At 43.0% G+C, this 12,081-nt stretch overlaps 1 protein-coding gene and 1 long non-coding RNA gene across 2 annotated transcripts; one reads left to right on the top strand and one right to left on the bottom strand.

Annotated features, from left to right (window-relative positions):
* Positions 1-18: 18 nt before the first annotated feature.
* LOC121678214 lies at positions 19-11,473 on the top strand. The gene is made up of 4 exons (XR_006021188.1): positions 19-143; positions 478-537; positions 5,634-5,869; positions 11,019-11,473. It is a non-coding gene; the product is annotated as an uncharacterized LOC121678214 (long non-coding RNA).
* On the bottom strand, positions 1,392-2,969 carry fam183a (family with sequence similarity 183 member A). The gene is made up of 4 exons (XM_042057554.1): positions 2,741-2,969; positions 2,569-2,628; positions 2,290-2,393; positions 1,392-1,565 (listed from the first exon to the last, which is right to left on the bottom strand). The coding sequence occupies exons 1-4, from the start codon at positions 2,874-2,876 to the stop codon at positions 1,452-1,454; spliced, it is 414 nt and encodes a 137-aa protein (XP_041913488.1). The 5' UTR covers positions 2,877-2,969; the 3' UTR covers positions 1,392-1,451.
* Positions 11,474-12,081: the final 608 nt, after the last annotated feature.

Genomic DNA, 12,081 nt, shown 5'->3' with positions numbered 1-12,081 from the left:
ATGTATTGAGGCAACTTTGGAAATCTTTATCCATAGAGTGGTGTGAATCAATCACTGATATCAAACCAATTATGCTGCCTGGAACCATTGTGGCTCCAGCAGTTAACCTGGATTGAGTTGTATTAGACAGTAGGCTGCCCAAGGTTTGTCTTCATGTATAGCCTAGTTACATTAGTGCATATCAACATAAGGCTATTCTGTTCCTAAAAAAAAAATCACTAACCAGAACAAATAAAAGAATACCTTACCCGTTGAAGATGTTTTTAGTCTTAATCTATATTGCCTGCCTCTTGAGTGCAAAATATAATTATTTTAAACTCAAAATATCTTATATAAAAATATCGACAATATTTTTCCCCCATGAGAAGGCATTGCTATTGTATGTAACCAACATGTCCATTTACAGAGATTGGATTAGCACATGAATGGTTGAACTGTTTTATTACATTATCTTAAGAATTTGTCTTTTCTTTCTAGTGGTCCAGGCTTTATGGATGGACTAAGACAAGTAAAAGTAATCCTCCAGTATCATAGTAGGTAAGTAAAATGTATTTATTTATATAGCACATTTAAACACAAAGTGCTGTACAAAATAAAATAATGAAGTAAAAAACAAAAAATAAAGTAAAAATAAGTAAACAATTAATTACAGTATGAGACCAGCAACAGCAGACAGACACAGATCAATAGCAACAATGACTCAACATCAATAACAACAGGAGACCGAGAGTTAAAGATAGGGCAACAGACATAGGGTTAGGAAGCGGGGAAGGATAAGGTAAAAAGGTGGGTTTTGAGCCTAGACTTAGACTAGACTAAACAAAGATGGAGGGAGCATTAATGTCCAGGGGCAGTTGGTTTCACAGCCGTGGCACTGCAACTGCAAAGGCTCTGTCACCTTTTTGTTTGAGCCTTGACCGGGGGAAGAGCTTTGTCAGCAGATCTGCGAGATCTGGGGATTTGGTGCAGATGCATGGGGTCAGTGATGTAACTAGGCACCAGCCCATTAAGAGCTTTAAAACAATCAGAAGTACCTTGAACTGGACCTTCTAAAATCATGACTAAACTGGCATAAATACTGAGCGTGCGGATGGCAGATTGTTATTGAATTTTGGGACACAAATTCGTACACATAATTCAGGTCCTTATGATTGATCATATGTCATGGCACGACATTTTAAAATATTGATCATTATTTATGTAGCCTTTTGATCAGTCAATATTGCTAATACTAGATGATTTACTGACAGTTGTATCTTTTGGTGAGACAGAGGTTTATACTTTGTGATTTTATTTTGCATAAACAAGAAAAAAAAGTTATCTTGGGCTATCTATCATTATGAGACATTCAACCTAAAGGGTAAGCAAATAGAAATAACATGAATACATGGTTGTCTGTCAACAGTCTTTGATTTATAGAGTAGCTGTTCCTTGTGTCAGCAGTGTGACTTTTAGCGCAGGTTTTGGGTCTGTTCTTTGAGGCGCCATGCAGCATCCATATACTTGGTGATTTCGGAGTTCTGCCGGGGGAAGTTGAGTCTCCGGTCACTGCGGTCAGACACGATCTGAGAGGAGGAACAAAGAACATAAATGAGACCTAGTTTGATAAAAATCTATAAATGTATCAGTGTTGTGTGCAACAAGTCTAAGCAAATTAGCCTGAAAAATGGTTGGTGGAAGTTATAGCAAAGGCCTATTTAGTATCATTGGAACAGTATTTTTATGGAGATTAACAATATCAGGAGCCTACAACTTTATAATACTTCACAGAAAAAATGGAGCTTTCAATGAACCACAACTTCAATATTGGTTCACATCATGATGTCTCATCAATATCTCCTGAGCCGGTAAAGGATTTTCATCAAACATAACATACCTTGAGCCTTGATGGACTGATTTGGTAGGCTACTCAAGACCATAGGGGTCAAAGGTCAAGGTTGTAAGGCGTCACGCAGGCTCCTACCGTTTTTTTATGGCATCTCCCAAGCAGATTGAAGGATGTTCATGAAACCTAATCACTATAAAGGCTACTGACAAGATGTGACATGAATTGAGACATGTCCCACATTCCATACTTTGATGCACCATGACCGCATAGTCCTATTGGTGAACCAAGTACACAGCTGAAACATTTTGGCCTGTACCATTACAGGAAAATAACTCATTCTTTTATTTTCTGAAAGCCGTGGTATGAGTTGAGACATGCCTCACCATGTCCTAATGGTAGAATCTTAATCTCCATGAAAATACGGTTACAATAATACCATGCTGATTTTAGCCCTACGTTACCAGAGGAGTAGATATCCAGCCAATCTCTTGGCTTTCCGTCATTGGGTAAGTGTACTTCTTTGTTGGTTCTAGGTGCGCTCCATGAATTATCCTTAGGAATGTAGCTGTAGTGTTGTTTACAAAAAGTCAGATAACTTGTCAGTGTCACATATGTGGTCGTGCAATCATACAAAAGTTAAAGTAAAGTTTGTGGCAAATAATAGTCTCAGAGTGGCTCATTCAGCAAAATGCCTCCTGAGCCTCACATTAACAAGGCCTAGGCTAGGCTAGCCTACTTACGATCCGCCTCCATCTGCTCGTGAGTGTTCGTCGACATGGGCTTATCCGTCAAAACGTGAACTAAAGTAAAAGACAGAACATTCGACGTTAATGTTTACATTAAAGTAATATTAACATGATTTAAACATTTGATAGAAATTTCAGGAAATGAAGAACCTCGTAATTTGCATACGTTTCTTGTATGGGTTGATGCTGAACTTTGTATACAGCTTCTGACATCTTTTTTCTTTCAAAATCGTCTCGACGTGGATGGCATTCTGGTGAACGATGTCAATGGGATCCTTTTCCTTCGCTTTTTTGTCTGCCATGTTAAATCAAGATTGCTCTTTCGCCAGAACAGTCCGGAATCGCTGAAATCACACAGCAGCAGTCCTCGTCTGATTTCCGAGTCCTGTTGCCAAGCAGCGGTAAACAGATTCTAAATGGCCAAGCTATCTTTTACCACAAGAGGTCGCACTAACACTTCTGATTTATAATTAGAGACTGTTTTGTGTTGGTGTCTTTGTTTTCTTCCATGCATAGCTCTCTTATGTCTGTCCAAAATGTAGCCTATAATGGTGAAATATCCTTCCTTGAAATCTATTTGCAACAAAGCATGAGGGGAGTGAATAAAAATCCAATTCTTCTTCTAGCCTAGGCAACAAATGACAATTTAACAGTTAGGCCTAAACAAAATTAAGAAAATGTTGTGATGCAAATGCATCACATTGCCATTTTTAAATAAATCAATGTGTAAGTCTAAAGCACAAACATGGGGGGGGGGACCGGATCCCGGGCTACATTTTGACATAATTAGTGATCTGGTTTGGATTTTAGTCAGCAAATGTAGGCATTCATATGTCACAGCTTTTCTCCTTAGAAACATTAGGCCTAGTCACTCATTTCAATCTTCTTTTTTTTCAGTTAGCGCATTGTTTGGTCATAGCATGCCATTGCATGCCGTTGACAGGTTTGCTGCAGAGAAAAGTGTCTGCTCCTTCATGGACATGAATGAGACTGCACACCCCCCCCCCCCCCCACCACCACCACCACCCCTTTAAGAAAGAACACTATGGCACTCTTATTTTTCATCCCAGGGCTGTTTGCTCTATGGGGCGAATTGTGCGGGTGTGCGGTTCACATCATGTCAAGTTACCTCGTTTACACAGAGTCCTGTCACAGTGTCCAACCAAGTTAACATCACAGAAGCCATTTTGTCATGATGAAGTCCTGCTTTTCTATTTTGTTTCTTTTTCTGGAATGCATTTGTGGGGTGCTTTCCAGTGCACTGCACAAACGAGGGAAGATTCCCTTCTTCACCCTGAGGGAAGATGGGCTTTATTTCTGTATTTCTGCCTCTACATTTGTTTCTTTTTACACACTATAACCTCACTCTGAATCACTGTCTCTCAAACAAACCCGAAGAAAAAAATATGGATTCTCTCTGTGTAAACAGGCAGAATCCATGCCAGGGCAACATCTTTTAACCTTTCCTAACGAGGTCACATTATAATTGCAAAGCACCTTGCCTAGCGTGCTAATTAAACATTGTGTCATGTTTAATTCAGCTGTTTTCCTTTTCATTAGTCCCACCCAGAACAAACAGTCAGGCACTGATACTTTGATATGCCATCTCACCCACTCATGGATAATCATAGAGGAGCTTTTGGGGTAATCACAGGACAAATATTACTGGCTGTATTAGTCTAACAGGTGCAGGTAAAAATGTATGAGTAGTGATGTGAATGTGATAAAAGTATATCCTTCCATGTAGACACTTAATTGCCACTTCACTAAGTCTTGTTTATCTACAGTAGTAAAACCGTTCAACCGTTCAACCATTTTATTGATGTGCAATGGACACATACTTATTTTTATTCTGCAGTCTTTCACACCTTAAAGGTGTAGGTTTTTGAACATTCTAAGTTCCGCAACAATTGAAGGTTCTAAAATTCTATGTTGAATTCAATGAACCCAGATATTCTTTAGAATGTTCATTTCTCAACATTCCCGTCACACCGGTGTGACGGTACTCCTTTAAGGGTTAATTTAACACAATGTCTGCTCTGTTGTTAGAAATCCAAATACGTGTTGGAGAACTGCACATGGCTGTGTTTCTGTGTGTTATCCGGCAGCGCAGTGTGAGAAAGTTCCCTGTTCCTGTGACATCTACCCCCCTCTGTGTCTGTGACAAGCAGTCATCCAGAACAGCCATCTTGTCAGAAATATAAACATGCCATCGCCCGCCCCATTGTCTCCACACAAAGCCAGATAATGGTGTATCTCATATACATCACTTATGTGGCAGCCCACCAGTCAGGGGGTGAAAGGCAAGAATCGTGTGTCTATGTGTGTGTGTGTGTTGCCTGTGGCGAGGTGGGGTAGTGATAAGTGCCCCGTGCTATCACCACCTGTCTCCTAATGTGCGGGTGGAGGTGGCCCTCTCCCCCAAACACAGGTGAATAAGGGGAGACTGCTAAATCGTTATCTTTGATAAACCTCCTCCACTCCCACGCGCTAGCACCGCCGCCGCTGCCACCTGGCCGAGACGCCACCACACGTCATGGGAACTGAGATCAGATTGGGGTTTCCACCGCTAGCATGTCCTCTCCTAATCTCACACTGTTTAGTCTTGGTTGGCGAAACTGAGATGTGGTGTTCAAATTGGTCTTTTTTCAAATGTTGTTGAAATGATGCTTTGATTTTCTATGCCCATAAGCACTGGGTAATATTGGAGATAAAAGAAGAGAAATTAATTGTAAATGTTTACATTAATATTCTTTAATGCCATATTGTTTACATAACAGAATAGATAATAATGATATTCCAATTAACAGTCATAACACAGTAGTCACTCATATGAATATTTAATTCATAAAGAAGAGTGGAGAACCTAGTATCAGTGTCTCAGGTCTGTAATTGCACCACTGGAGAGCAGTAGTGAGCAGTGAAGGTATTAGAGCTCGACCACCTACTGCCTAACCATGACAGCATCATAATCTAATTTGTCCTTTCACATACCTTCCTGACTGCAATAACTCATCTAATGAATTACTCTCTCTCTCTCTCTCTCCCTCACTCCCCAGGCACGGCTGGACTGATGAGCTTGGTGGTGTGTTAACTGATGTGATTAGTCCAGCATCCACACAGGCAGAAGGACAGTGAGCTGGAGCTGTTTTAGTGTCTCCAGGCCCTTGGCCCCAGCTACTGAACACCCCATCGATTTGCTTAACACAGACAAAGCAGCTACAACAGCCCCGACCTCCGCGCTTCCCATCAGGCCTGGTTCACGTCCCTGGGAGTGTCAGCGATAGTGGCATGGGTGAGTGGTTGTTAAAACCTAGGATGTAGATGCTCCATGCTCTCATAACAATGTGCCACTTCACCTGCCTTTTGCAATTCATGTGAGATTAGTGAAGTTGTCAGCAGCACAAAGCTTTTCTGTCACTGACATCCTAGTTAGCGGGAGTCATCTAGAGCGCATTGACTGGTTATTTTCCAGTTTTGTCTAACTTTTTATTTATTTCGTTTTCTTAATGGCCCCTTTTTAATAGTTTGGGGGCGTTATCGAGATATAAAAAAATGTGGTGGGGCTTACCTTTAGCCGGCGCTGGTGGTTTCTTATTTCTCAAGTCTCTTCGGAATGCAAAGGTGTGTTGATGCAACATGAGGCAATCTCACTTTTATGGTTTCGTATCACTTTTATCCTGATTCTGATCATAGCACCTTTAGTCTACCTGTGCCTCTAGAAAAGCCCCTGTCTGACATTAAAGGAAAACCGTCTCCCCTTGTGTCTGGGCGTGGGTTGGCTCTCCATGTCAAAAGGCAAGGTGCTGCATGATGGGCCGAAGCTACTGACAACTGAGCTTAAATGCATTTAAATGAACAATATAGTCTATATCAATATTAACATTCCAATTATAATCTTTTATTGTTTGCAAGAAATATTTGGTATACTCTCACCTTGATGTTTGGACTCATCCCAGAGTTTAATAATTTTTTTTTATTCTTTTGTCATAGTTGTGACATCAATATTTCTTGAGACCGGAACTACTGTGGCAGTGAAGGGATTTGTGAGATGGCTGTTTTTCAGTCATAGTCATATTTAATGTATTTGCAGTTAAAATGCATTATTACAGGTTAATAAATAATCGCCCCTGAATAAGCCCATCACTCCACACATTGCTAGTGCATGCTTGGCTGTCACGTTGGCTCCGCATCGTCATGTGTAATACTGAGGCAACATGTCATGGACGCTTCCTCTCATGTTCCTGTGAGAGGCCTGTGTTTGGTGGAAGGGAAGGCTCTCCGCCCTGACACACCCTGTAATGTACGGGTTTGGGTGTGTGTGGGTCTGTGTGCGGGGGGGGGGGGGGGGGGGGGGTTTGGGTGTGGGTGGGTGCTGTGAGGGGGGTCTTGACAGGTGAGAGTGACCTGAGGGCCATGAGTCACCGAAAGTCTAAAGAGCACTTAATCACCCGGCCTAAGAGCCATCCTCCGCTTGGGTGGGTTTTCAAGCATTTACTCACTGTGGACAACTCATCGGCGTGCCTTTTGTCTCTACTATTTAAATGCTCTGGCGGAGGAATGCGGTAGACATGAATGCTACTCGTAGCTTTGTTGTCATCACTCACTCAGAAATGACGTCTGAAACCTCGCCATCCTGCGTGAAATGGAAGAAAAATGTATGCCCTCTGAACACACGCTAGCCTGAAATGTGAGCTCAAGTTGAATGTGAAGTGATGTGACATGGGAACACATGCAGTGCAATAATATACATTTGTCACTGGCTTTGATGGACTCTTGAGTTTTGCTCTTTGGAGTCAACACACTTAGAAGCATGTCTTTGTTTTGCAATTCAGTCACAGCTTTCAGTGCTTAATATTCACAGACGAATCAAAGGTGAATCACCTCGGCTTAGGTGATGTGAATCACCCAGGATTTAACAGGTGCTGCGTGCATAAAGTCATAAACCCCTCCACTCCCCAGCACGAAGAACCTCTGGGTCCCGTTTTGTAGACAGGTCTTGGTGTGCAAAAGAGCCAAGTGTTTAATCTTTTAAAAGCTCCATCGGATATGATTAAAACCTGACCGTGTTAAGTAAACAGCCTCATTTATTTAAAATCTGGGAGAAATCAGAACTCCAGGGCCCTCTCTCTCTCTCTGAGTGACAGGCCAGCTAAATGTCAAGTCTGTCTACAGCTACCACTTACGCCAAGCGACAAAGCAGGGGTCGGGTTTCCTCCGAGAGCCGGGCCCTGTGTTTGCAGAGTATTAGTTAGGACATGGCCGTGACTCGGCCTCCTTCCAGGTATGTCTGTATTTGTGTGTGTGTGTGTGTGTGTGTGTGTGTGTGTGTGAAGGGGAGAGTGGGAGAGAGAGGGAGGGAGAGATTGACAGATGGAGAAGGAGATGAGAAAGGACACAGAAATTGAATTGTTTCACAGAACAGGTAAATAACCTTTGTCCACAATGTTGGAAAATCCTGGCAAATCCCATCTTAAAATCTGACCAACCAAATCAAACGTTGATGGCTTTTCATTCAGTCTCTCCAGCTGTTACTTTTATGTGTATCTTCACATTCAATGACCTGCTTGATGCTTGACTTTGAAGCAGCGTAGCCTACTATGTGTTTCCCTATCTCATCTCTGGACTGCAAACAACAAGTAGCCTAAATGGCACAAATCACAAGCTGTAAGACCATGCTTTTCAAGTACCAATAAGTCAAACCTCCTCTAATCTCAAGAAAGATGGCCCCGTCACCTGCTGTTGGATTCTTATGAAGCTGTTCAAATTGAGACTGATGTACCCATTAAGATGAAAGAGACTCCGAGATAGCTCATTAGATCCTGAGCACGAGCAGCTTCACCTCTGAGACCAAAAGCAACCTGTCAAAGCCAATCTGCCCGCCGTGTTTGTTGAATAAATCATACAATACGTGTGTGTTTCTTTTCATGATTGTTCTGAAGTCTGAGGAGGTTAACAGACTATTGGTCTATATATTTTATCTAAAAGATCGCACATTTTTGGGATGCTTATCTGTTAACGTGCGCCCTTCAAAACTAGTCATGTCATGATTGATGGGGATCCCAGCTTAACCCGAGTGCCAGACCCCCAAGTTTTCTTGTCATCTCGTGTCCCTTTTGAGCTTCCAGGGCGTAAATCTGTTCAGAGAGACACGCTGTGCTTTGCCTCTCTCGACGATTGCAGCCACTGAAGAGTTTAAAGCACAATTTGGTTTCTCATCTGTGACAGAACAGAAGAACAAAAAAAAAAGCTTGTGTTGAATTGGGGGAGTAATTAGTGCTAATTTGGCAGGCATTCCAAAAATGAACTCACAGCAAAGTACCGCCGCCGCCTTTTCTGATGGATCAGCGTGTGGGTCAAAGCTGGAGACTGAGAGGCTGAGGTGGCTGCTGATTGGATTACATGAAGATTCAAGTGTTTCTGCCAGATTGCACAGATGGACAATATTTGCATGTCTGATGTACTGCTACAGAGCACAATGCTTTTGACTTTCTCATCGCCACCCTGTCCAACACATGAGAGCTGGTCAACACAAGCCAATGAGCTGCTACTCTGCGCACCCTCAGTTTAATTCGTATCCCTTTGGCCAGAAGAGGATTATTTAGGGATGAATGACCTCCAGTCTGTCATTGTATGTCACATTTACATTTACAGTTCAAGCTGTAACCCAATTCGAACCTCAATTTTTATATTTTTTTAAGCACAAGAGTCGATGAAAGGTGTGATTTCTTGTCTTTTTTTTGGAGGGGGGGGGGGTTCAACTTGGAGAGAAGTCTGAAAATGAAAGCCAGCCATTCACCAGCAGAGCTGAGCAGTCCTCGCATGCTTCTCCCAGGACCTGTGGCCGTGCCGCTGCTGGGCTTTGGCCGGCCGAGTGCGAGAAATGCTGACCGCCATTTTCCAGACCACCACGCTAATGCACTTAACTCTCATCAAAGCACGTCACTCTCTCTCTCTTCCTCCCTCCTTCTTCTTCTGCCTCTCTCTCTCTCACTTTCTCACCGACATAGATCTCTGGTCACAGGCCAGTTCCAGGGCGCCTGTGACGGCTGCCAACACGCAATCATCACACTTCACACCTGGCAATAACATTAGCAGAGCATCCTCTGACAAACTGTCTGTTTAAAGTGTTAGAAAAAACAGCCCTGCGAGCTGGCAGTTAACACGGCGCAGGGTAAGCTGCGATATTCGCCGTGCGGCATGAAGGCAAGTCGAGCTGGATTTATGTGTGCTGTGCGGTGGTCGTGCCGAACAATGCCAGCGGGCACAGAGGCAAACCCCGGCCGCCTGGCACGTAAATCGGCTTAAGCTTCGCTTTCCGGTCCATTGATTAAAACGTACTTGAAATGTTAAAATCAATCCGAGGTGATTTTCATGGATAGTTTTGTCAATTCAATTGGACGTGAAGCAGCTTGACCTCTTCAGTGGTATTTCTCATTGAATTGCTATGGTCAGAGTTTATGAAAATGAAAAAAATACCTTTTTTAGGTGTAGTGTGTTATTTTAAATCGCACACAAAGGCAGATCCCGTTGATGGCTGACTTGCATGCCTTGGCCTGTGAAACACCGAATCTCTATCTTTCAGGATTCGTTAGGATGATGTGTGTGTCTGTGTCTGGACTTTTACTGAGAGCTGAGAGACAGCTAGACAGATCCCAAACTGAGGTGGCGACAGCGCCAACCCACAGATAAGACCAACAAAGGCCCTAGCCGCCCCTTTTCTCATGCCATATTCCCCGGCTTTAAGAGTGTCTGCGGCATCCCCTGTCATTCCCATCCGACCCGCTGGCCGATCGGGTTACACTGACTCAGGGCCCGGCTTTGTGAAACACTCGGCTCAAGTGGCCCTCTTGTGCTCCGGCATGTTCTCCGCCTGGCTTTGCCTCTTAAAACCTCAAGTGCGTGTCTTTCACATCCGACTGGGCACGCTCCTCATGGAACCGAGCAAAGAACATGAGATTGAATTTAATGTGAAATTTACCATGCAAATTTACAATGCATACAGACATAAAGATAATGCAATCCATTGGGGATATGGTATTACAGAGATATCTAATTGCTATATTCCGTCTTTAATAAGCCTCCATATACAGTATAATAAAAAGTAAATGGGTCTAATATTGTTAAGAAAATGTGCAAGTGTGCTGTTTTATTCACATCATGGTACCCTTGTTACAGTGTGACACTAATTGGCATTGTGTAACGAGACAGTAATAGTCAGTTATTACATCTGTAATCAAACAATCTTAACATGTGCACATGTAAGTATTAGCATCTCGCGTTTTCCTTTTTACTCAATCTGGTAACAGCAACCCTGCAATATAAGGTGTCACTAACCTTTCTTATAAACATTTTAGATTTTGTTGTGTAATATTTTAGGAGTTTCAAAAATATACCATGCATAAATGTTGCAAATGTTAAGCTCCCCTCTATCCATTCCTTAGGTATCCACGCCATGATGAGACAACCTTTTCCCAGCGTTCTTTACTGACACATGCTCCCCTGAGACAGTCAGCCGTGTACTTCACATGACACTTACTCAAGGTGAAGCATTAGCGAGTCCTGAAGATGGCCGTTGATGAACAGTGTGCCTCGGTAATGACGTGTGGTGCAGACGAGCTCCAAAGGTCGCTAATTACGGAGTGCTGCAGGTGTTTCCAGCTGATGAGTTTCCCTGAGTGAGTGGGAAATCACCGGCTAGAGGCCCGCTGCGTCTCATTCAGCTGACCGCCAGAGACCCCCAGGGGAAACCTGTGCACTGATCACACTTCACATTAGGCTCATTGTGATTTCATGAGCTGTCTAATCTTGGGCTTTTTTGTAATCTTTGGGCTTTTTTGTAATCTTTGGGCTTTTTTGTAATCTTTGGGCTTTTTTGTAATCTTGGGCTTTTTTGTAATCTTTGGGCTTTTTTGTAATCTTTGGGCTTTTTTGTAATCTTTGGGCTTTTTTGTAATCTTGGGCTTTTTTGTAATCTTTGGGCTTTTTTGTAATCTTTGGGCTTTTTTGTAATCTTTGGGCTTTTTTGTAATCTTTGGGCTTTTTTGTAATCAGTGCACTATCCCAGCATTCTCAGTTCAGATCGACTCTGTCCTTCCGTGTCTTTCACCCTCTCATTCTCTCTCTTCCCTGCTGCGCACACATTCCCTCAGCACACCCCCACCCCCCTTCAATCTGTCACCCACATTTAGTCATCACACTTTCTCTGTTCACATAGTCACTCTTTACTTGCTTCTTATATACACACTCTTCTCCCTCCTTCTCTCTCTCTCTCTCTCTATCTCATTCTTACATCCCCTTGGTCTCTGACAGACCTTTCAGCAGCAGGAGTTCCCCTTTGCTCTGCTCTGCTCTGCTCTAGGCACGAGCTCCTCCATTACTTGTCTCCTATTCTTTCCAAACGAGAGCTGGGAGCAAATTGAAATGCCCTTGATGTGAAACCCGAGGTGTCCAGGGGCCAATTCGCCAGGCTTCCGGAGGTGGGCCCCCTTGCCCCCGCCTTGAGCT

The sequence above is a fragment of the Alosa sapidissima genome, chromosome 12 (genome assembly GCF_018492685.1).
Source record: "Alosa sapidissima isolate fAloSap1 chromosome 12, fAloSap1.pri, whole genome shotgun sequence".
Lineage (NCBI taxonomy): Eukaryota > Metazoa > Chordata > Actinopteri > Clupeiformes > Clupeidae > Alosa > Alosa sapidissima.
This window is presented reverse-complemented; position numbering and strand designations above follow the sequence as displayed.

Excerpts from the sequence above, each read along its gene's own strand:
- fam183a (XM_042057554.1), bottom strand. The coding sequence starts at position 2,876 with ATGGCAGACAAAAAAGCGAAGGAAAAGGATCCCATTGACATCGTTCAC. Across the intron at positions 2,629-2,740 it reads CATCAACCCATACAAGAAAC|TTCACGTTTTGACGGATAAG; the intron begins GTATGCAAATTA and ends CTTTTACTTTAG. Across the intron at positions 2,394-2,568 it reads CGAGCAGATGGAGGCGGATC|CTACATTCCTAAGGATAATT; the intron begins GTAAGTAGGCTA and ends ACAACACTACAG.